The sequence below is a fragment of the Maylandia zebra genome, linkage group LG19, assembly GCF_041146795.1.
Source record: "Maylandia zebra isolate NMK-2024a linkage group LG19, Mzebra_GT3a, whole genome shotgun sequence".
Classification (NCBI taxonomy): Eukaryota; Metazoa; Chordata; class Actinopteri; order Cichliformes; family Cichlidae; genus Maylandia; species Maylandia zebra.
The window spans coordinates 30,418,027-30,442,385 of NC_135185.1; the positions used below are offsets into that span (position 1 = coordinate 30,418,027).

The 24,359-nt window shown below is 43.2% G+C and overlaps 1 protein-coding gene across 3 annotated transcripts in view; it reads right to left on the minus strand.

Annotated features, from left to right (window-relative positions):
- Positions 1-3,112: 3,112 nt before the first annotated feature.
- The window catches only part of LOC101484001 (signal-induced proliferation-associated 1-like protein 1), a 37,468-nt gene continuing 16,221 nt past the window's right edge, over positions 3,113-24,359 (minus strand). For 2 of the 3 annotated variants that reach the window (XM_004540749.3, XM_076877282.1), the window contains exons 2-21: positions 22,374-24,067; positions 22,119-22,249; positions 20,826-21,014; positions 20,489-20,663; positions 18,667-18,770; positions 18,259-18,416; positions 13,029-13,608; positions 11,629-11,903; positions 11,260-11,511; positions 11,012-11,155; positions 10,747-10,901; positions 10,582-10,664; positions 9,855-10,273; positions 8,820-9,026; positions 8,042-8,204; positions 6,817-7,018; positions 5,842-5,991; positions 5,508-5,637; positions 5,165-5,243; positions 3,113-5,068 (exon numbers count right to left, since the gene is read on the minus strand). In XM_004540749.3, the coding sequence (XP_004540806.1) occupies positions 4,925-5,068; positions 5,165-5,243; positions 5,508-5,637; positions 5,842-5,991; positions 6,817-7,018; positions 8,042-8,204; positions 8,820-9,026; positions 9,855-10,273; positions 10,582-10,664; positions 10,747-10,901; positions 11,012-11,155; positions 11,260-11,511; positions 11,629-11,903; positions 13,029-13,608; positions 18,259-18,416; positions 18,667-18,770; positions 20,489-20,663; positions 20,826-21,014; positions 22,119-22,249; positions 22,374-23,865 (5,232 nt within the window). In that variant the 5' untranslated portion in view covers positions 23,866-24,067 and the 3' untranslated portion in view covers positions 3,113-4,924. The remainder of the gene's footprint in view (positions 5,069-5,164; positions 5,244-5,507; positions 5,638-5,841; positions 5,992-6,816; positions 7,019-8,041; positions 8,205-8,819; positions 9,027-9,854; positions 10,274-10,581; positions 10,665-10,746; positions 10,902-11,011; positions 11,156-11,259; positions 11,512-11,628; positions 11,904-13,028; positions 13,609-18,258; positions 18,417-18,666; positions 18,771-20,488; positions 20,664-20,825; positions 21,015-22,118; positions 22,250-22,373; positions 24,068-24,359) is intronic. The other variant, XM_004540750.3, reaches the window with a different exon arrangement.

Consider the following 24,359-nt stretch of genomic DNA (forward strand, 5'->3'; position numbering starts at 1 on the left):
AACAGTGGTCACAAATCAGTCCAAATGTGTGGTAGTGGGCACATCTGCTATATTGAGATAATCCATCCCACCTCACAGGTGTGCCACATCAGGATGCTGATCTGACATCATGAGTAGTGCACAGGTGTACCTCAGACTGCCCACAACAAAAGGCCACCCTGGAATGTGCAGTTTTGTCTCACAGCAAAATGCCACAGATGCCACAAGCAATGAGGGAGCGTGCAATTGGCATGCTGACAGCAGGAATGTCAACCAGATCTGTCGCCCGTGCATTGAATGTTCATTTCTCAACCATAAGCCGTCTCCACAGGCGTTTCAGAGAATATGGCAGCACATCCAACCGGCCTCACCACCGCAGACCTCGTGTAACCACACCAGCCCAGGACCTCCACATCCAGCAGGTTCACCTCCAAGATCGTCTGAGACCAGCCACCCAGACAGCTGCTGGAACAATTGGTTTGCACAACCAAACAATTTCTGCACAAACTGTCAGAAACCATCTCAGGGACGCTCAACTGCATGCCCGTCGTCCTCATCGGGGTCTTGACCTGACTCCAGCTCGTCGCCGTAACAGACTTGTGTGGGCAAATGCTCACGTTCGATGGCGTCTGGCACGTTGGAGAGGTGTGCGCTTCACGGATGAATCATGGTTCACATTGTTCAGGGCAGATGGCAGCTGAGAATGTCCCAGTTCTTGCATGGCCAGCATACTCACCGGACATGTCACCCATTGAGCATGTTCGGGATGTGCTTGACCGGCGTATACGACAGCGTGTACCAGTTCCCACGAATATCCAACAACCTCGCACAGCCATTGAAGTGGAGTGGACCAACATTCCACAGGCCACAATTGACAATCTGATAGACTCCATGCGACCATGTGTTGCACTGCATGAGGCAAATGGTGGTCACACCAGATACTGACCGGTTCTGGGTCCCCAGACCCCCAATAGCGCAAAAAACTGCACATTCCAGGGTGGCCTTTTGTTGTGGGCAGTCTGAGGTACACCTGTGCACTACTCATGATGTCAGATCAGCATCCTGATGTGGCACACCTGTGAGGTGGGATGGATTATCTCAATATAGCAGATGTGCCCACTACCACACATTTGGACTGATTTGTGACCACTGTTTGGGAGGGATGGTTATACTGTGTATCTGGAATGAATTTTAGGTCTCTACGTCCATCCCATGGGGAATGGGAGCAGTAACAAAGGTGTTGCGTTTATATTTTTGTTGAGTGTATGTCCCAATAGTGCCAACAATATAAACATTAACAGTTGAGACAGTTGAGATGTTCAAACACTACAAGAATCATATTTAGCTCATCTAAATGTCACTGCTAAAGGCACATAAGACTAGATTATCTTTCACATTTGTTTTAACTGGATTCACAAAACAAAGGGACTTCTAAGGCCAGTGTGGCCAAGAGAAACTACTTTAGTGATGATTACTTAGCAGTGGCTCAGTAGCCAGAAACCTGCAATCTCAGCAGTGACTATGTTTTTGCTACCCCTACCTTAGCTTTGCCATTAACCAGGGTAAAGCGCTTCATATGTCTCCGAGCAGACTGCTCTCTCACTTGTCATATTAGTAAACAACACTTGATGGCACTAACAATAGTCGTGGCAAAAGTACAGAAATCCTATACTTCATCAGACGTACAGATACAACTGTCTAAAAACAGTCCAGCAAAAGTTAAAGTACTGATTCAATTTCTTTACTCAAGTAAAAGTTAAAAAGTACAGGGTCTGAAATCTAAGTAAGCAAGCAAAAGTAGCTCTTTGAATTATGTTTCTACCAGCTGTTTTTTGTGTTATACTAATGTAATGATAAATCTTCTAATATTAGAAGAGGGGAATACAAATTTTACTTTAATTTCTAAACAAAAAAATGAGGAAAATTTTAAAAAGAATCTTTATTTTCTGATGCCTACATTGTAGAACCTGATTGAACAAGATGTTTCATGAGTTGTCCTGGCTGATTTACATCCTCTTCACTGACAGTAACCGGTTATGCTGTCTTTTTTTCTAGATGCTATAAAGTTGGAATTCATCATCAGCTAAAATTCACATTAGTCTCTTCCACACTTGATGTATCTCTGACCATGAGCACTGCAGCCACTGTGCACTAACAAACTGTTCTTCGCCTTAATTTCATCACAACACTGATCTGTGTTAACCCCAGACTATGGCACGCGATTATGCATCTTTCATCTCTTCTTTATGCGACGTCCCCTGGTGATTAATACACGAACCAGACTTTCTTTTATTTGTTCCTGTTTAGCCTTAAATTGGTTTGATGTTTGAAGGCCCACAAATTGGTTAAACCAAAAGTAACAAGCCTGCTTTGAAAATGTAAAAGTACAGATATTTTTTAAAATGTAGGGCGTAAAAGTAAAAAGCTATCAGAAAAAAAAAAACCTCAAGTATAGATAATTGAAAATTCTACTCAAGTACAGTAACAAAGTATTTGCACTTGGTTACCAGCTCTTTGGCAGGTTTAAGCCATTCAAAGCAGCACATCACTTGTAAAGATGTCTTATTGGTTAAAAATAATAGAGTGCTACCAAACATTAAAAAAAGACACCACCATCCCTTATTTTAATTTTACAATACAAAAATAAGCATTAATATCTATTCTATTTCTGCAGTCGCTGATTAAAAACAGGCAGAAATAGATTACATCTTCAGTTATGGCATGAACTCAGAAGGTCATTTTAATAATAGCAGGTTTGATACAGAATAACTGCTATTTGAATGACTAAACATCCAAACAGGCCTAAATCACACCAATCACCTGCTGGATGCATAACGGTCCACGTCTCCGCCCTGCCTTCTCTCAGGATATCCTGATCAATCAATCTGTCCCACGCAGCCCTGAATGTGTCTGGACAACCGCCTTGTGTAATCAAGCTTGAGTGGAAAAACAGCACCTCTCTGTTAATCACAATGCAACAGCGGGCAGCCACAAGGCCGCCAACAGGTATCCATTTACTCAAAGCCACCTCATATAACCCCCAGCAGTTGTGCTAGTTTCCTATTTTGCTCTTGTTGATGAATGGCATGTCTAAATCGCAGTACATTAGTACAGACCACTCAGCAAGACAAAGTGTAATTGAACAAAATATCTTTAATAGATATAAACTTTTTTTGTGTGTTTGTTTTTACACATCACAGCTCAATGGAAACAGAATCACATGCTGACACACATGTTAAGAATGAAGGCATAGGGGCAATCTGCTACCGTACGGGCCTACGACTCATTTTGTCTGAGTCCGGCTTGTGGTTCCACTCTGCACTAGCAAGTAAAGCAGAAAGACATCAAAAATAACTGTAAAAAATAAGAACGAAGGTGCGATTTTGATGAATATTAAACTCTCCTTATATACAGTTGCACAGCATCAGGGTACAAAAGGAAATAGTTAAAGTATGAGGCTTAAATGAGGACTGAGCTCGGTCATCTGCAGATCAGATTCTGTGTGGGCTTTCGCGCAGATTTACAGAAGTACAGAAAACTGTAGCTGGGATTTCAGGATTTACACAGCATCTTATCTGCAATAATATAACAGTACCAACTGACTCCATCCAAAGTTTTAGGGATCAGATTGAGGCATTTTAGCGTGCTATGGGAGGAAAAGGATGTGAGCTCACTGTAGTAGTATTTTACATCTTGTCAACACTAAGTGGCGCTCTCAAATCAATCCACTGCAGCAGGCAAACGTTTTTAGGATTAGAAATATCAATATGTTCTCTAGCACTGTACTCTGGATCAAAAGTTACCCGGCTCCTGCTGGAAACGTTTGAGTCAAAGGATACATCTTGTCACGTAGGAAACCATTACTTGTATATACTGTACATATCTAACTGCATATGGCTGTTTTGCTTTTCTTGGCCATCATCTTTGACATAAATACTCTTTACATTATTATATCAAGGGAAGGCATGAGAAAAATAAATGTGAAGATCACATATTTACAATAATCTGAATAAGTGACACTGAATTGTCGATTTCTATCTTTATGGCACCCATATTGTGTTTGTAATATATATATTTTTATATCTTTTCATGTGACCAGTAGTCCTATACAAGTTTTACTTGCAATAACCCTCGCTACACTTGCACAGTCTTTTACATAAGCGATACAGACAGGCACTCGACCTTACAGTGTTTACAGTATGTGCTATGCAAAGGGTCTGTCTGTCTATCTGTGCCTACCTACCAACACTAACCATCAAAAATGCAACTCCCATCCTCTCTTATAGTATTTACTTCACCTTTTTTCTCTTTGTTAGTAATACAAAAATAATCAGATCAGTGTTGTTATCTGTGAACTGGGAAAACTGGAGAATGTCTTAACGGCAGCACATTTACAGCACACCTGTCAATTAAGATCAGGGACTATATTCAGCAACTCTTGAAGAAATTTTAATTTGTGTTAGAGTTTTTTGTTTAATTGGAAATCCGTTCACTTAAAATTAGGTTACAGCTGGGGAGCTAAACAGTGACTTTAAATCCCTTTAGGTTTGGGTTAGCTTTGAAATCGTGCTCTCGCTTTCTCTGACATGCAGGAATACCAACAGTCCATTCAAGGGGGGGGGGAAACAAAAACATTATATTTTATGAGCTCCTAAGTAAGGGAGAGCATGCCGATGAAAACTGACACACAGATACGCCGCTGCTCTTTTTTGTCTATCACCCTGGATTCTCCTTTGTCTTTTGTGGTCACTGTTCAAACAGATCCATGAGGCTGAGGAAGGATGATGTTTACATCCATGTTGGCACTAGTTTGTAACAGTACAAGAGTGACACTGTTTTGTTTTTTTATGTGATTCTGCTGTGCACCGAACATTACTGAAGAGTTTGAAATCAGCTTGAGTAGTGGTTATTCTCCCAGTGGAGAGCAGGTCAGCAGCAGCGTGCATCAGTTCATGTCGATGGTGTTAAAGACCCACTCTGTAAACTTCTTCAGCTTGGCGGAGGCGCTGTAGGACTCCTCGAGGAGACGCTGGTTGTCCTCTCGCAGGCCCTCAATTTGAGCTTGTAGTGATGCCTTGGCATCCTTCTCCTAATGGTTACAAAAGGCAGGTTCATACTTAGATTTTGCATCTATGTTTGAGGCTGTGCCGAAGAGGAACAGGATCAATCTAGCATCACAAATCACCTTCTTTAGGTCCTCCTGTAGTGCCTTCACCATGGATTCTAGCTGGCTCACTTTCCCCATCAAACAAGCTGGAGTCTCTCTGTGAGAGGAAAAAGCTTGACATTAGCTGGGACCAACATCTCACCTTAAATGATGGGTAAATGTTTCTTAGTCCAGTCTTTCTCAGTGATGGTACATGTAGCTTAGCAATCCCCAACAAACACTATTGTACTACTGGCAGGATTCATCGGTGATGCAGTGGTGTGCGATTTGCGGAAAATCAGTGTTTTTGGTGGCACACTTCTGGAAAAACCAGTGGATGAAAGCAAACATTGGATCTAGGCCATGACCTGAGGCCTCTCACCCTGGCGAAGGCTGTCTCAGTGGAGCCGCCTGAGGCTCGGCCTGCTGGGGACTGGTGGCTGCTGCTGCTGCTGCTGCACTCTCAGCCATGGAGTTCTCCTCCTGGGCTGCTAGGAAAACCAGCCTCTGCTCTGATGTATTAAAAAAAAAAGTCAAATGTTATGTTATCTGACCTAAACAGAGAACAAATACAGTGTAACAGTGCCCTCTTCTGATAAAAAATTAAGATAGCAGGTGGATTTCTCTATTACAAAACTAACTTAACCTTCACTTCAAATGTCTTTTTGTTGGTGGTTTGTTTTTAAGGATGAAATGAAAACATGACGCCTGGTTACCCTCAAAGGCCTTGGCAGCATCTACCAGGTGGGCCCAGTCAAGCGGGCCATCTGCCCCCGTGTCAGGCAGGGGCATGAGGACAGGCTCTTGCAGCTGTTGTTTCTTCCCCTCTTGGTCCAGCTCTGAACTGTCTGGGGCTGACAGGTCTCCTGGGAAGGAAAAGAACACAGTCAAACACAATGAATGAGATTTGTATCTGTTTTTAGGGGGCTGAAGATGGGAAACTTTATAGTCAATGCTTTTAGCACAGCATGGCCAAAAGACTTTTTCCGTAGCAGTGTGCTTAGTGTGTTTAAGCTTTTATTCCATTATCTGCAGATTTACGCATACTGTATATACAGTATTGTGTAAAAATCTTTAGCCACCCTCATATCTTTAGATTTTGTTGGGAAAACTGGAAATGGATGCGAAGAGGTATGCAAACGTACATGGTAATACAACATATAAGGCAAAAAAAGAGTTTGTACAATTCTAACAAGCTTAAAGTTCCAATAATACTTCGCATGACCACTTTTATTCTTCAACACAACTCTTTTAGACAAGCTTTCCTCTCATTTCTTTAAGTATCCCTCGGGAATAGTTCTCCGGGCTTCTTGGTGGACATTAAAAGCTCTTCCTTAGATGTCGGCTACATTTCTGTTCTGTTCTCTCTCAGGATGATCCTACACTGCTTGCGTAATGTTGAGCTCTGGGGAGGACATTCTTTTTCAATCCAGGTTTGCTGAAGACATCTTTAAAAAATTACAACAAAGTCAGGCTCCTTGGAACAAAAAGAAAGGGTTGGCTCAAGACTATTGCACAGTAGTCCATCTGCTCCATTATGAACAAGAGGTCACCACCGCAGCACATAACGAACCATGTTTGAGTTAGAAGGTTTTTTAACGTGGGAAACTCTTCCCGATTCCTGATGCGGATGCGTAAACCACTACGCTTTGGAGCCACTACAAGTTCAATCACATAAACTAGATGTTTACCGAGGGATTTGTGCGATGCTCGCCGACTCGGTCCGTGGCGGGCGATGGGTGAACGTGGCATGGTGGAACAGGAGAAAAGAAGGTCAGTAGGCGTTTCACGCTGTCCACTAGAGGACGGCTCCCTCTGCCCGCTGTAAATGCTCTCATCAGACAGGGTTCTCTGAAGGGAACGTCGACTGGGTGGGGGGCCTGGAAACAACGGCTTCACGAAGGGATGGAAGCAGACGAGAAGACTCAGGTAAAAAGCGAGAAAAAGAAAAACTGCATGAAAACACTGAAGGGTTTTTATTAATATTCTATTGGGGTTGTGTCATATCATATTGTCCGTGATAGTAATAATAAACACTTTTTAGCAGGGCTTTAAACAGCTGGTTAAAAACCTCAACCCAATATGTTATATCCCAGGTAGTTTCATCATGTGGTCTTGTGCGGCCCCTGAAGAGTTACAATATCAGGTTACATTAGCTGTTGTTAAACTAAAGTACTTTTTGTGTTTGTGAGAACCTTCACAGACATAAAGTATTTAACAGATATTTTATATTTTGCTTACAACTTCCAGGTTACCTAACATGCTATTGTGCTTACATTTGACTTGTGAAGCTTCGCTACTATGCAACCATAATACTGCTGGCACCTCGTTTTAAAACAGTCCTTGGTGAAATGACAAACACTACATGACCATGAACATAGACTTCCTTACTTGGACTGATGATGAGGTGAAACTGATATTTTAAGCAGCACAAGATGAACATAATGTATACACAGAGACAGAAAACAAGCCTTAATTTGTTATCAAAGCAAATGTAGTGGTTTATTAGAGTGGTACCAGGAGCATTATCCATAATCATACAGTTACAGTAGCGGGAAAAGAGTAGAGCCTGACTGATAGCGATACTGTACCAATATTTGGTTGATTCAAAACACTGATATTCTCTTATATCACCTGATTTTTTTTTCTTTGACACAGGAAATGTAAACATATTTCTTTAACATTTCTTATGTGTAGTTATTTATTTACTCGTTTAAGAGCTGCCCGACTTTGCTTGGATCAGCATGTTGTTTTGTTTGTGGTGTTCCTAACAGTTGCGGAGTGCCATCTGGTGGACAAAGTATGATAGCACAGTTAAAGGGTGTTTCTTCAGTATTGACCACTATAAATGCTAATACCGACAGATCGTCAAATTGCTAAGTAATATAATAGCTTATCGAAAACATCTCCCTGTACCTTCTCTTCATTTGTAGTGGGTGGAGGGCTGTCAAGTGTGATGAGCTTCTTTAAGTCTTCCTCCAGGCTGGACTTCGCAGTGTGCCGCTGGGGAGACTGGGAGCCCCGGAGATTGGCCCTGAGCTGGGGTTGACCACCCAGCAAACCATCACTCTGGTGCCGTCTGAAGATTAACATAAAAAAAACAAAAAACAAAAACGAATTCAGGCAGAAATCTCTAGAAACGACAAAGCATGTCTGTGATTAGCAGCAACCAGTTCAAATGCTCAGAATGGCAATGGCAGCTGTAACTGTTCCCAAACCAAGCTGTTGGCGATCTGTAGTCGAATAAATTACTGATTTATTGCGCCAGGAAAAACCGGTTTGTGTGAAAACATTTACCACCAACACAAAAGATAGGAATCGGCTTTCTGACCAAATTCAATATGTGAGAATAAGAGTGCAAATTTTTTTTGTCTTCCTACAAACCAAAGAATATTGATCTAGAATATTACAGGGTACAATACAAAGCACCTTCAGAAAACTATAAATAAAACTGAATAGAGTTGAATTGATGTGGGGAAAAATAAAAACTCACCACACGGTGGCGCTGCTGACCAACTTTTTAAACAACACCTTTAAAATTAGCTGACCACTCAGTGAGACAAAGATAAAATATGTCGACATGATTGACAGCAGGATCCACTCTGCACTAAGTTATAATATTTTATCTGCATGCAATGGTGCTTTAGAAACAATTTTGAACAGATGTTTAGTAAAATAATTATTTCCATCTTACTTGCGAGTGCTGCCAAAATCCACCGAGTTAACAGTTCCCCCAGGCTTCCTCCAGCCAATGAGATACTTTGAGGTGGCTCCTTGACGAGGGTAGAAGCTCTTGGAACCTGGGGACTGGGAGTTTGAGGATGTGGGTGATGTGGGCACAGGAGCAGCCTCATCCTGGGGGGACATGGGCCTGCAGCCTGATGGACCAGAAGAGGCTGAGCTGGGGACAAAACAAAAAGCAAGGGCAGAAAAGTGTGACACAGCCTTACAATTTCATCAGTATCAAACACAGAGAGCAGACTGATTGAAAAGAAAATGCATTAGTGATGCATTTTCATTGCACTGATGTATTTTATTTTTCTTAATGTTTAACTATCAAATTACCTTAGTTACCTTTAATAAAGCTGAACAAACAACAAAGAGCCAGGCATCCTTAAAACCCATTAGTAAAGGTGTTCCTTCAATATATGTATCCAGATATCTCTGCAGACTGGATAAACCGATGAATTCATAAATATTAAATAAGAACACCGTGTCCTTGCACTTCATTTTCAGCTCTTTAAAATAGCATTCCTACAGAGTTTGACATTAATGCTTGAATTTTCCAACATCGAGTTTTGTGTCTGTGCACGAACTATAAAACAAAGCTGCCAATGTACAGGTCTGGTGGAGCCGAGTTATTTCTGGCTGAGTGAAGAAGAGAGGCAGGAAAGCTTTAGTTGATTCAAAGGAAGTGGGATTTAGAGGAGGGGGGAACAGTGCTGAGCTCACAGTCTGCATTTCTAGCAACTTCAAGCACTTCCTTTCTATCATGGATACCCAGAGACGGAGATACATGCAAATGCAAAACCACAGACACAGATATTTCATTCTTCCGCTCCCCCTTTGTTAGTGCCAAACCGCAGAGCTTTGGACTTCTTTTCAGCCGGGACAGTGCAGGATATATCTGGACTACAATGAATCACTGTCTGTTTAATGAAACACTGATGCAAAGGATCAGATTCCTAGACTGCCTATGTAGCTAAATTCTAACAGAACAGCAGCACACCTGGAGTGGGCGGCGCCATCACTTGGGCTATAGGAGCCGCTATCGGGACCAAGTGGCAAGGATAAGGGGCTCTTCCCTGGGATCTCGGTGCCTTGAGAGATGACAAGACAGTCTGGAGTTGGAGGTGAAGTGTCAGCGGCCATCTGGCCGTCTGGTGGCTCATCCTGCCAAGGGATTTTGTCTTTTGCCATGAAGGCACCAGTGGAGGAAGCCGTGCTGCTCTGCGTGGCAGTGAAGGAGGTTGCGTCAATGCCGCTGTCGCTGGAGGTACCCTGAAGATAGCCACTGAGATCCAGTTCACTCCGCACTCCGGAACGGGAGCCAACTTCGTACCACTTCTCGTCGCTGTGGGTGGAGCTGGAGGCGTTGCTTGACAGTGTGTTGCTGCTTGACTGGCTGGATGAATAGGGAGCATCTGCCTGTTACCAGATGAGAAATCTGCGATCAGTTTCTAGATAGAAAAACAGGACATTTTGCTGCAGCGTTCCCCCAAAGACTGTTTGTTTTTTGTCACCTCCCATAACTCCTCATGCTGCGATCATATTTACCCCAATGTTGGAAACATTTTAATTAGTGTGCTTAGCGTAGATTGGTTCATGGCACACACACTTTAGCTCACAGTCATACGATGCTAACTGTGATTAAACAGCAGACCTCTTGTTAGCACAGGGCCTCCTTTATCAATTCAGGAAGGAAATTACATGTGGTGGTGTTGGCTATCACTCACCTTGGTGCTCTTGTTAGGAGACACGTGGCTGCTCTGCTCTGACGGCTGAAGTCGAGGAATCACCACCTTGGAAACCACGGTGTCTAAGACGTACGGAAAATTTAGAGCCCATAATGCAAAACATGTTTTTTGATTTACCAACACTGAGGTAGGAGTTCTGCCTACCTGAGCTGGGTTTGTCCCCTGATCTGCTAGCGGGATCACCCTCCCCAGGTCGTGACCATCCAACACCTGAGCTCGACGATACTTTGATCCCATTGGCGCCCTCACCTGCCACATGGCGCACAGATGAAACGGGGGACTGGCAGTTGTTATTAAACCTGAAGAGACATAAAAAATGTTATCTATGTTGCTGTGTAGCACACATCAAGTTTTAAGAAAATATATATTTATGAAATTTAGTCTGCATAATTTGTAGCGATGAACTCACCCGTCAGGCATAGACTTTTGCCTCCAGTGGGTGGAGGCCATGGTGTCTGTGTAGGAGAGACTGGAAGGGGAGTTTGTGTTGTGCAGTGTGCGTCCCATCACAATGGAGCAGGCAAGGGCATAGTTGTCATTCCCTGGGGAATATCTGTGGACACATATGGATGCGATTAAAGACATATGTTACAACCAGACAGAAGTTAGCTCTGCATGTCTGCAAGTTTCATAACAGCATTATCGTTATTATGTGACCTTTTGGGGTTGAGCGGTCGACCATCGCTAGACACACTGCGGGGAATAGCAGCAGGATTACTTAAGTCTGTGGGCGGGGCCTTGATGAGGGTTCCTCCAATGCCAGCAGCACGCGTTTGAGGGCTGGATGAGGTGCGTGGCCACTTGGTGTTGTTGTTTGTGGAGCGAAAGGGAAACTTTAACTCATAGGGCATGCCTTCTTTGTGGTTCTTGTAGTCCACAAGTGGCATGTGGTAGATTTCTGAGCAGCCTCTGTTGGCACATGAAGCAATCGCAGTCAGAATACTTTAAGGATAGCTTCAAAAGCCACAAACCAACACATCAACTACAGTCTCTCTTGTATCCATTTGTGACTTATATCCACAGTACCTGCGTGGCGTTGAGTCTTCATGTGGAGGAATGATGACCACCTTTACAGTGACAGAGGTTCTAAGAAGATCAATCATTTGCTCGTGGGACAGCGAGGCCACGGACACCTTGCAAATCTCCACTAAGCGGCTGCCCTGCCTGAGCCCAGCCTGCCAGGCATAGCCGTAGGGCTCCACCTCTGCTACGATCCCCTCGAAGTTGACATGAAAGCCCAGCTGGCCCAGGGCGTTACGACGTAAGGTCATCTCTGTGGTTTGGCTTCCCTTGGTCAACAACTAGAGAAAAGACGGTGTGAAAGATCAAGGTTGAGTCAGAAAGGTGGTGAAAAAAAAAGGGTGGATGAAATGTATTGTTAGTCACAAGCTGACGCACATATGTCAATAACATAACACGCATATCATAATGCATTTTTCTGCACAGTTAGCCTGATCCATGGCTCCAAGGGTTGAAGAAAATTTTTTGAGCAATCCGGTTAAAATTTCTTAAAATTGGTGTCTGTCAAATTTTTCAATTTTTCAGCCCTTTGAGCACCACATGGAAAATGCTAATTTGTTCAGTATTTCCAAAAGAAGAGAGCAAATTCTGCAGGTGATCTCTATAAAACTGGACGAGCAATGTCAAAACAATCCAGATGAATCTGGATAAAAAGCACCATAGGCTTTTACAGATCCTGTATATGCCTTTCTTTATTGAGTTCACCAAGTAGAAAACAGTGGTCTGAGTTTTGGATGTTAAAAAAAGAAGATGAAGAAGAAAGAGCTCTTTCCTGTACTGTCAGCAGGAAATCCTTTTTTACTTTATCATTAAGCAGAACTGCAGTGTCTGATGAATGATTGAAATATCCCATCAAAAGTGCCGCTTTATCTAGACCACAAGGAAACCCTCAGTAATGATATGAATTAAACTACTATGCATTATGCTTGGCATGACTTTTAATCACAGGGTCAGTGCAGCATCTGTGGCTTTCTGGTGAGTCCATAATTTCAGGCTACGCCCTTATGTTGCTGTAATCATCAACAATAGTTTTTTTTTTTTCAAGCTACTGTTGTCAGGGAAGTGGACAAAGGGAGAGTGTGTCCTAACACTTAAAGACTTCACCAAGCACTTTTTGGCTGCATTATTGTTCACATACACGGTGACTCACAGACTGGGACTGGTTAGCTGGGTGATTTGGATTTTTACTAGATGATACTAGAAGATAACCAGCTAAAGAGTAAATATGCTGATATAAAAGTAAGAATGCTTTCACGATAGTCACAGCTCAAAGCATCTCTGTGTGTGTTTATTACAAGATGCTTGTCAGAGGTGCACTTTTTAAGGCCTGCAGCCTCTGATATCTGCAGCAGATGGTGTATGCTATACACATGTGTGGCTACAGAAGGTAACGGTGCCCCACTGACCTCCAGTCTTTTGACAACCTCTCCAAAGTCCTCCGTGTTGTTATTAATGGAGCGCAGCGATACGCTCTCACCGCGCTCATAGTAGATCTTCATAGAGGCGGGGCTCCCGGTTGACCAGCCAATCACATCGCGTGTGGCACAGTTAAACACGACCGCTTTGGCCTCTTGATCCAGCAGGATGATGAAGTCGTTTGAAATGGCCAACAGGCACTCGCGTTCAGCCCCGGCTACTTGATCTTCGGCATGAACCTGCCAGGTTATAGCCCCGAGGCTCCGTAGCTCCGCCCCGCTGTACGGACGCACCTTCTCCCGCCGTTTGTGTGCCAGAGAGATGAAGGGGAACTTCCCAGAGGGTTCCACTGATGTACTGGTCACGTGTCGCTCTGCCAAATCCCGCAGATACTCCTGCCGTGTCCGTGTTGCCATGGCGCCAAATTTATTTGACTTATGAGCTGCGTTCTCAGCGTTGATGACTTTGGCCAAAAGGAAGTCCCTGAACACAGTGGACTTGGGAAAGGTCACGCCTTTCGGGATTGGTGGGCCAAAGGAGGGAACGTCCTGGGAACGGGTGACGGCCACACTGCAGAAGAAAAAGAGAAAAAGAAGTTTTAAATACTCAAGAATTCATATTCTCTGGACTTTCCATTAGCAAAATTGTCAAGAAAGACAGCTGTATGTTTTGTTCCAGTTATAGATTCATTATGCATTCATTTTTAAAGGTTGCCATGACAGCGAAATACTTTTCTGTAAACACTGGGACACCATGAGCAACGTTATGGCTTTAAAGCAAGGGTGGGGAACTCCAGGCCTCAAGCGTCGGTGTCCTGCAGGTTTCAGATATCACCCTGGTCAACATACCTGAATCAAATGATTAGTTCGTTAGCAGGCCTCTGGAGAACTGCAAAACATGTTGAGGAGCTAATTTAGCCATTTAAATCAGCTCCATTGGATCAAGAACACATCTAAAACCTGCAGGCTTTAAGGCCTGGATTTCCCCCACCCCTACTTTAAAGGAAGGGCATTAGTCTAGTCATGAATTCCGAACTGACCAATCAGAATGCATTACAAGAATGCAAGTGTTTTGATGGCAAAATTTTCTTCCTGTAAGAAAAAATCCAAAAAGAAAACCAAAGGACACGGAGGAAGCGAAGTGTTATTATGCATTGATAATTAGTTTTTGTTTCTTTGAGTTGGGGTTAAGGTCCAGAAGCAGGTATAAATAATTATTTCAGCCTTTTAGCTTCATTGACTCCTTATCATTGCGCACTATCTCCCAAGCGGCCAGGCTGAATTTCTTTGTAGCCAGATTAACAGAAAGTAGAATGATACCCCAGGATTGGCTCTGGTAAGGATGAGTTTACTGCATAAGCATGTATATTCAATTATTTTAAAAGGCATTTTAAAATTGCATATAACTTTTTTTTAAAAACACATTCATAAAAAGTGGAGTGTAGAATATGCATATGCAAAGATAAATAGACTGAATTAACACAACACAACATACAGTTTACTGTATGGTTACCTCACCTCTGACCTTTGCTCTAAAAAGGAGGGTGTTCTAATTCCTACAGGCAAAGCTCGCGTCTTGTCCACTGCTCATATTACATTTCTACACAATGGCCGTTTGAGTTAAATTACTATCAATTAGTAACTGTGTGGCGATGCTGCCTTCTACATGTTCTTCATTAGAAATCTGGGAAACTTTACAAGAAAAACCTTTCAAAAGACTTTAAACTACCAATGAGGAAAAAAACTTGTCTGCCTTCTTCCTTTATATAAGTATAGGGGCTATATATAGCTATAAGTGCATACGTGCATGTACACTAAAAACCGAAAAAACTAAGACGTGGTCTCGGATAAGCTACTTTGACAGTCCTGACAAAACTCCATCCAGCCCATTAAACAGATAACACAGCCTCTGCCTGTAGCAGAAATGCTGCAAACCATGGCCGACTGCACTCAGCATATAAATGCTATACATCCAATCCTAGATGACAAGCCAGCTCCCAGTGATGACACCCTGCCACTCTCTGCTACATCATGGTATATGGAGGAGCAGCACTGTGGCTCTGGCTCGCAAGCACAAACAAAGATCATTTCCTAAACAAAGATCTGGTTACGCAATCCTGCCTCACTGGCCCCGTGTGACTTTGAGGCAGCGGTTGAAAGCAGCAGATTAGCACCCCGCTGGCCCCAGGCCACTTACTCCTTTAATGCTCCGGTTTGGCTCAATATGACCTGAGAATTATCCAGATCTCAGCAGCAGGCAATGACAGGCTATTAATAACTAGATGACTCAACAAATAAAAACATGCCCTTTATTAATAGAGATTAAAGAGGCAAATGCATTGTATTATAGTAAAGGGAAACAGGGGAGGAAAGAATCTCTTCATGTAAAACAAAGTTTCAAGCTAGCATATATGATGTGCAACAATTTAAGGAAGGAGTGTGAAAGGGAGGGCTACTGAGCAGCTGAACTGTAAATCCCTGCATCAGGTACTCTTGTATGGTTTTGACCACCACACCATAGCATGCTGAACTCAACACAAACATGTGTAACTTACCTCCTGTCTTCATCAAAAAGTAACCAAGCTCTTCAGATTACTGCATCGAAACACTTATATTCAATCAAGGCGGTAAACAAACTGTGCCGATGCTAACTTAATTCTTCCTTGTTCCTATAATACAACACCCAACATAAACCACGCAATACTGTGTAGCAAATCCTTGAGTTCTCGTGTCCAGACTCTTTTTTCTCCCCCCTTAAACCATCAGGGGAAGGCATCCAGGGAAAGACTTGTGACAAACAGTCAGGAGTGAAGTCTTAACACATGGTGCCTCAGTCCACACAGAATATGAGTTGAATTCGAAGACTGAGATTGTGCGGATGATTCTTGCGTAGGGTAGCAGGATTGTCTTCAAGGATTCGGTGTCTTGGTCCTCTCCATTTCTTCCATAAGGTAAACAACAAAGATTTCTCTCTTTCTTTCAGAGTATAAACTAAAAGATGAACCCTTTATGCAAAAAGAAAAACAAACGAAAGCAGCCACGAGTCAATGAGATGGAGTAGCTCATCAGAAAAAAAGAAAAGTCAGCACGGAGAAGAAAAATAAAAGGGCTCGAAATAAATTAGCCCAAATATGACGCCGCCGTGGCTGAACAGACAGAAGGTTGGCTCGACCTGTCTGCTCCTCAGGTTGGCTCTGTGAGCTCTGAGAAACACTGCTCTTAACAGTCCTCCCCACTCACATGCATGTCCATTGAAGAGAGCACTTCATGTGCATGGCGCTAACTCCTTCAGACCACTCCAACTCATGCTGCCCAAAGGCAAAGTGGCAAGCAAGGAAAGGAGGGGGAGGGAGGGTTGAGACTTGTATTTATATGAGTGTGTGAAGAGTGAGTCTTTGAGTGAATTAGTGTACGGCGGGTGGGGGGCAGTGTGTGCAAGTGAGCATGAGAAAGAGGTAAAAGGAGAAATGGGAGTAGGGGAGCGAGTGGGAGCAACTACATGTGTATAATATCTGTGTGTTCAAAGCACAGAAAGAGCATGTGCAGTGGGGTAGAAACGCATAAGTGTCAACGCCACACAGCTCCACGGGAGAACCCCCATCAATGTGACAGCTACTGCACAAGTAATTTCTTCTATCTGACAATAATCAAACTAATTCACACACATACAGATGTGCAGTGGAAACGCAGCTCACGAAGACGGGACAGCAGCCAGGCAACAGGCTTTTATGCTAGCGTTTGCCTTCCAGTCAGTGCTTTTGTCTTAATGCTACTGTAGCTACCTGCATGAAAACACATCTACAAGCTCTGAAAAGTGGTGTGGAGCTTTTAAGAGTCCCATAAAAGGATCCGGTCCCAGACAGAGATGCGAAGCCAAAATCAGATTTTCATTCAACGTCACTGCTGAGGTTTGTCAGTTTGACCCACTTAAAATTGCAATGCATCTCGTTTTCACTGCACATGCTCATACACTGCCAAAGCATCGTCATTCAGCATAAAATTCTGCTGTCTGGTCTCAGACACAACCTGCTTTGCAAAGATATGCACAAGGTTTACTTTATGTAATTTATGTACATTAATTTATGTTAATGTATAACCACTACCTTTGAGGAGGCTAAACCTTGTTAAGGACTCTGCAGGTCCAAAGCGATGTTCTGTGCCTTTGAGCCTAAAGATCATGAAGGATCACACCAATAATCTTGCAGCAAAGCTACTTCCTCTTTTTAAGAAACAGCAAATCACAGAACAGGAAAGCACTGACTGCGAAAAGGAAGAATTAAATATTTTCACCATAATTTGCTTAAAAATAACATCCAGTGACTTTTGATAATTAACAGAAAATATAGCTCCTCATCTATAACATTGCTCATGTATTTATATTGCAGCACAGCTGCCTCTAGACAGAGGAGTGATAAGGGAAACGGGCCCATTTCTTTAACCTAAGCCATGTTAATCTGGAGTAAAACTGGTCACACCAGTTAACAAATTCATCTTGGCCCAGTCCCCAGAAATACCATAAGCTATGATTGTATACTCAGAGTATATATAAGATAACCTTTATAAGATAACCTTTATTAGTCCCACACGTGGGAAATTTGTTATATTTGTTATATACTCTGAGTATACAAAAAAATGGTTAAAGTACACAAGCTTAAGTAGAAGATGAGGTCGTACTGGACGGGGCTCCCTGGGATCTGTTTGTTAGAAAGTATGTGAACCAACACACTGTGCTGAAATCCATATTAAAACTAAATATGAGCATGTGCTCTGATTCAGTATCAGATTTATCAGGGAAGAATACCCCTTTGTCCTTGATCTGTATAAACACTTAATTTGGTTCCAAGCTAGACTTTAGTTTCCTTAATTCAGTTAAGGAAACTAAAGTCTAAAGTCAGTCCTTTGTTCAGCCAGCTTTATTCCTCTTTTGATGATCTTCCCCCTCACAACAAGACAGCTTGAGATATAATACATAAAGGCTTGCTGAGGTATACTAGGCCTCTTTTAAAGAACCAGAAAGGGTACAATTAAAAGCAGAGTCACGAGCTTGTCAGCCAAGAGACCACAGTTGTTTTAAAACTTGTTTTCCCTTTATTGTCCTTTGTGAATTCTTTTCATTTTCAATTTCGGGTCAAGTTTAGGCACTAAAAAGTACTTGGTTAGTTTACAGATTCAAAACAGGCTGCTCATGTTTCATCTCTGCTGGTCACGCTTAAAGACCCACCTGTAGCATGTGCTGTCGGAGCAGGGGTTGTGTACTCGTACGATGATGAAGACATGTTGAAAGTGGGAGCGAATAGTCTTGGGAGTGAAAGGGTGAGCTCCGGGCTCCTGGAACACTATGGTCACTATGTCGTTCCCAATGTGCCGCTTTCTCAGCAACTAGTCATTGAAAAACAAGGAATTTTTAGAGAGGCGTGACAACTGAATGTAAAAGTCATACAAAGGATTTGGTACGTTCCATTTACTGGCATTAAAAAAAAACCACATTCTTTAAAATGAAACCTGATTCCTGAATGATAAGTCATAACATTCCTCTCTGATGTCTTTGTGGCGCAAATAAAAAGAAGTTTTTCCATTTCCGAAAACACAACTCAGGACATACCACGAAATATGTACTCCCCATCTTTACCTGCTGTTTGTTGTTGGGCGTGTAAGGCAGCAGAGTAGACACATGGAACATGATCTCATAATCCTTGTATGAAGTGTACAGGGAGTGAGTGCCCGTGGAATCTGCTGCAGGAAAAATAGGAATACAGTGTTCAGACTCATTGTATCGCTACTGCCATTCATTTTTCTTTTCAGTGCTTTTTTGTGCAAGACAGGATGCAATTTCACTGTAGCACAAACAGCTACACAATAGTCAGCTGTGGATCAATGTCAGCCTGTCAAAGCTAATGTTAATAAAGAGAACAATTAATTGTTTTACTCATGCATCCTGTAAGGGAAGCTCGTTACATTTTTCCCTGCCATTGCACAACAAAGGTCTAGAATTACTAAGCAGGGAAAAATAGGCCGAGACCACAATCGCAAAAAAAATAATAAACAAATATGGGAGCAGAGAGTTCAATGTGCAAATGTATGGAAGTTTAATTCATTTCCAGTGTTACAGCTGACCTGTCAGATTAATGTAAATAATAATTATTTACTATCACATTCTGATTAATCGAATGCTAACGTATTTATTGAAAATGTGCGCATCTATCTCATTTTTTTAAAATTTGCTGTGTGAGGCTGCAGATCTTTATTAAAGTCACGTACAGCACAGCCACCTGTGGGCAACAGACAAAATCTGAATTGTGGCAAAATACAAAATTATATTGAGTGAAACCTGAGCGTCATTATTACAGCACACTTCTCACATCTGTCTGAGTCACAATGGTAGTTTCATTTTGACATATAACATGTTATTTAATTGATCTGATAATAAAGAGAAGGTAGATTTGTGGCGTTTAAACACAGCTCTGCGTACACGTGCTGCTGGTTAAAGACCTGGAAACAGAGGATTCGAACCTGTCTGTATCAAATGTGTAAAAAAAAAAGATTACTATATGCTCTAAGTCCACTTCTGCTCTGTTACATTAAAATAACAGTATAGGAAACCAGCAGTATGTGTTTAGGCTGAGAACTCAGTGAAGAGGGCAGAGGCCAAGCTTTAGCAATGCTAACCCCCACAGCTTTGAGCAATCCACCCATGGCAATTACATGTTAATTCTGATAACATCTCCCAATAAAATTCCAAATAAATCAACTCTCCTAGGAACAACTATCACAGCCATATCAGGCACAAAATAAGACATGCTTTTGTTTCAGCATTAAATAATGGCGCAATTTGCAGGAAATCACATGTATGATTCATTTAAATACACTCCTCCCCAAATTACGAGGTCTGAAAGAGGATTGTGTGTGATAAGCTCAGCTAAAATAACTCTGCCCATGCCTTTCAGTCAGAAACATCTTACGGCGTCTCTTTAGCAAATCCCAAAACAATTTTATTTGAAAGCCAAAAGTTTCGTACTATTGTAAACCAACAATAAATGTAGGGTAAATGATCTAGGGCCTCATTCATTCACCTAACGAATCTGTTTAGTCATGCCAGGCAACATAAAAGTCCTGATATAGTCACAACACATCAGGTGTCATTTTATTGTCTAGTGCCAGCACTAATAGACTGTTGTAGCGGGCATGTTGGTCAGAAGGAACAGAAAGTGAGATAAAAGCGGAGAAGATAAAGGCAAGATAAAGGGCCAAAGTTCAAAAACTATAAAGTGTAATATGAAGAAGGGGAAATCCAAGTCACCATTCACATCATGTCTTACTTTCACTACCAAAACGAAAGATATCTACACTCTTATATGCAATCAGTTTCAGTGATCAGCGGGTTTAAAGATGTGTCACAACTTAGTACTATTTACTGTGTGTGTCATCTATAAGTATGCTGGGGGAACTGTTACTTTTTGTGTCCAGCTGGGCTCTGTACTTGGTGAAGCCCCTGAGGCGAACCTTCTCCCCCAGCAGCTGGAGGAACTCTTCCAGGGCGGGACCGGCTACTTCGTTGTTGTACATTTCCTCCTCTGTGCTCTGCCCTGCTCGGCAGTACATCACTCCCACTTTTACCTGAAAACTCAGCTGGGAACAAGCAAAGACACAAACATGACAGTCAATTTATTTCTTTAATCTACTTCAGCAGTGAGCAGGTTGAATAAAAGAATTCCTATTCAGTTATTATAAACACACATTGCAACACTTTAAACTTTCGATCCTTTGGAAAATTGTTTATTTTCCGCCTACCCCTTGTTCATCCAGTTTCATCAGCTGCTCAGTGACTTTGGGTGTGTTGAGAGCCAGTCTGAGGCAGGAGAGATCCAGCTCAGGCAGAAGATACTCCAGTACATCTTTAATGGGCAGACCTCGGCTGGTGCCATGCTTAGAGGTGGAAGGCACTGCATCTTCTAGTATAGAACCTCGAAGAGTTATCAGCTGGAAACGCAGAGATGAAGAACAGGAGATTACAGTGAGGAGCGCGAGAACCAAAGGAATGCACCTCAGGAATTTTTAATGCGCTTTGAACTCTTGGAGATGAAACACAGTGATAACAAAACATGCCTGCCCTGACACATGGAAGGAAACACAGGCTGCTGTGGTTCTTAAAGTCATAGCTGCCTCTTATTCAACCATTAAGAAGTTATGTGAAAACACAGAACAATCACAAAGTGCAACCGAGGAAGAAGAGGAGGTGGAAGGGCTTGTCTAAGCGCTCTGTGTACACAAAGTGTGCATTGTGCCGGGCTCTGGGACTGAGCTCAATCACTTGGCTATCATGAGCAGCTGGAACGGATGGAGACTTTCTCTCTCCTGCAAGCTTGAGGCTGTGCTGGGCTTGTTTTTACAATAGACCTGTGTTCCCCATGTCTAGAAGGTATGGTGGGGGTGTGCTTAGGTAATTCAGGCTAAAGTGTGGGGGTTTAATCACATGCACCTGTCCTGCCTCAGTCCACAACAAACAGCCCCAGGCAGATGCCTTTATCCACTGTCTGGGAATGCATGTCCATATAATCCCATAACGCAAAATTCTAAATCCAATATCCCAAGCCAAACACAGAAGACAGGGGAGCTAACACAACTACTAAATATGACAGTCTATTTTTACTGAAACAAAGACGTAAAGTTCTCCGCACAGCGGTTTTAGGTTGCTGACAGGCCTTGGAGGCTGGAGGATGAGCGCACTTCCTGAAGTTTCTTCACACATTGCTGATATTGTGAGACAGCTGAATAGCCCAGGGGTTGGTTGCATAACCAAAAAAAAAAAAAAAAACCAACCAAGGACTGAGACTTATTTTACCTTGAGCTGGTCTTCCTAATATGGGATGCATAGAGTTGTTGCAATAAACACACCTTCTATATGGTTATATAAGGTCTGTGGTGCATGTATGACACCCTAAATCCAAAGAAGCTTGCTTCACAGACAAGCAAAGTAATTTGTTTCCCAAACTGGTGAAATGCTGTGGGCATATTTTTCCACAGTAGACAGGAATAGCACGAAGTTACGCTGAGGTTCCATGCAGGACGGACACTATATCTGACCTCGCTGGTCCTGAAGATGACACGATAGTTATACTGCTGGCCATGCTCCTTGTCCTCCTCCAGCTTCTCTCTGCGCATGCTCACTGCTACTGGACCCAATGCCTCATCTAGCCCAAAGTAGTTCCAGTGATCTGAGGTAGAAGTAGTAGTACAATTAAAAACTGATCATGTATATTCAACAGCACTACTTCTTTAAACAATAAATCCATCTATATGCTATGACAGCTGTAATGAAAGCAGGTGAATGCATCTCACCCCTCAGGTAGAAGAACTTCCGATAGTAGTAAGCTCCCAGGTCCACGTGCTCCACAATGTATTGTTTGCCCTTGTCGCCGAGTGTGCTCGGGCCCTCCTTTGGTCCCTCAAGAACTGCTACTCCAGCATTGGTTAAGTGTGTGCTCACAGATGTTTCGTACAAGTTATTTTCCCCACTCAGGGTCCCTGAGCCACAGTTTCCAGCTCCGCCACCCACAAGCCCATGATATCCTGGCCCGTTAGCCCCCAGCTTGCGCCTCGCAATGCCATCGGCACCGATCTCATTGCGGAAGCAAGGGCAGCTTAGCAACATTTCGTTGCTTTGTTCATCTCCAGCATCCAGGCTAGGACTGTCCCTGGAATTGAGATCTTCCTGGCTTCCACTAGGAGAGCTATAAGGCAGGCTGTGGGTGGATGACAGAGTAGAGGTAGCAGAGGCCACGGCAGCGGCAGACGCTCCCGTGGTGGTGTTTTTCCTCTTGCCTGCAGTCTGCCGCAACTGAATAATTTCATTGAGGTCAAAAAGCATGCTCTGAACATCGTAGTGAGCGAACCCTTTCTGACACACCCAGGGCTTGAGAGGAGGGCCCGTGTCATCCGTTCGGCTGTCCTCCACATCAGACCCCGCTCTGGGGGAGTCGGACTCACCTCGCACGTTCCTAAGTTTACGGAATATAGACTCGCCTCCTGTTTCAGACTTTGTGCGTCTCTTTGGGGGCTTATCTCTGTCCTTCGCCTTAGGAGGATGACCGTCTGTGACATCCTCCTGAAGATCAAGAATCCCTTGCTTGGATGCAATATTTAGCATGTCCTCCAGTTTCTCTGGAGCAGGGCTACGTTGATCAACTTTGTCGCCTTGATAGCCCTTAAGCATTTCAAAGAAGCTGTCTCCAGCTACTCCATGTTGATCTATCGAGGAGGTGCTGCCATATTCACGGTGAAGAGGGGACAATTTGGCTCCCGATGATGGACCCCACTCCTCCCCACTGTCTCCACTGCCTTCCATCTCACCAACAGTCATGTCACTATTGCTGCGCTGGCGGATGCGTCTCTGCCGTGGGTTTCTATGTGCAGGACCTCTATAGTCTCCTGGAGCGAGGTAACGGGTGTCAGGGCTGTAATTGTTAGCCTGGGACTGGGCTCGATTCTTTAAAGTGTTGTGGATGTTACGCAGCATTGTTGAGTCCTGAGGGCTCATTATAGAGCCTAACTTTATGTGACTTTTTCCAGCTGAGGGCACAGCAGAGTTCTCAGGCTCCGTAGATGAATGCCACAGAGGCATCATAACGTCTTTCCTTGGGGGCCAGTCGGCCACACGAGCCCGTACACCCATTTTAGGCACTCCTGTGCTCACAGTGGCGTGGATGTTGTCAGTGCGGCTTGAAACAGGAACCCCATTGGCCATACGCAGGTGGCGGGTGTAAAACTCATCACTGGCGGGGACCGAACCCCCAACGGTACGCTCCATGGGTGGGTGCTTCAGGCTGGTCATTACATAAGTGCCAAAGGGAAAAGGCACTCAGCAGGTGAGCATGGCTGCCTCTGGGATGGGACACTGCTCTCTGACCTCATGAGCCATTTGATTGTCTGGATTAAGAGGCAAATTCACCTCATCAGCGCTCAAGACGGCTTTATGCCTCCTTACATGTGTCGAGACTGCCACACGGCATTTTCCACACTCCAAACACCCGCTCCTGGAAACAAAAGAGAAATCAGTAAGTGCATAGAGTAATATTCTAAAGAGCCATAAATGAATACGCATGATGAGTCACAAGGCTTTTTCCTGTCATAAATAAGACTGGAAATAAAGGAAAACAAGCAGTGTAGCAGATATTATTTAGAGCATTCTTTATATTTATTAATTAACACCGCCTCTGCAGTACATTTTATATTAGTGTAAAATATCTACTCTCACGAATAGAGGGCATCTTTTCTTCCAACCTTTCCCCAAAAACCAAAAACAAAACACACAAGGACAGAAATATG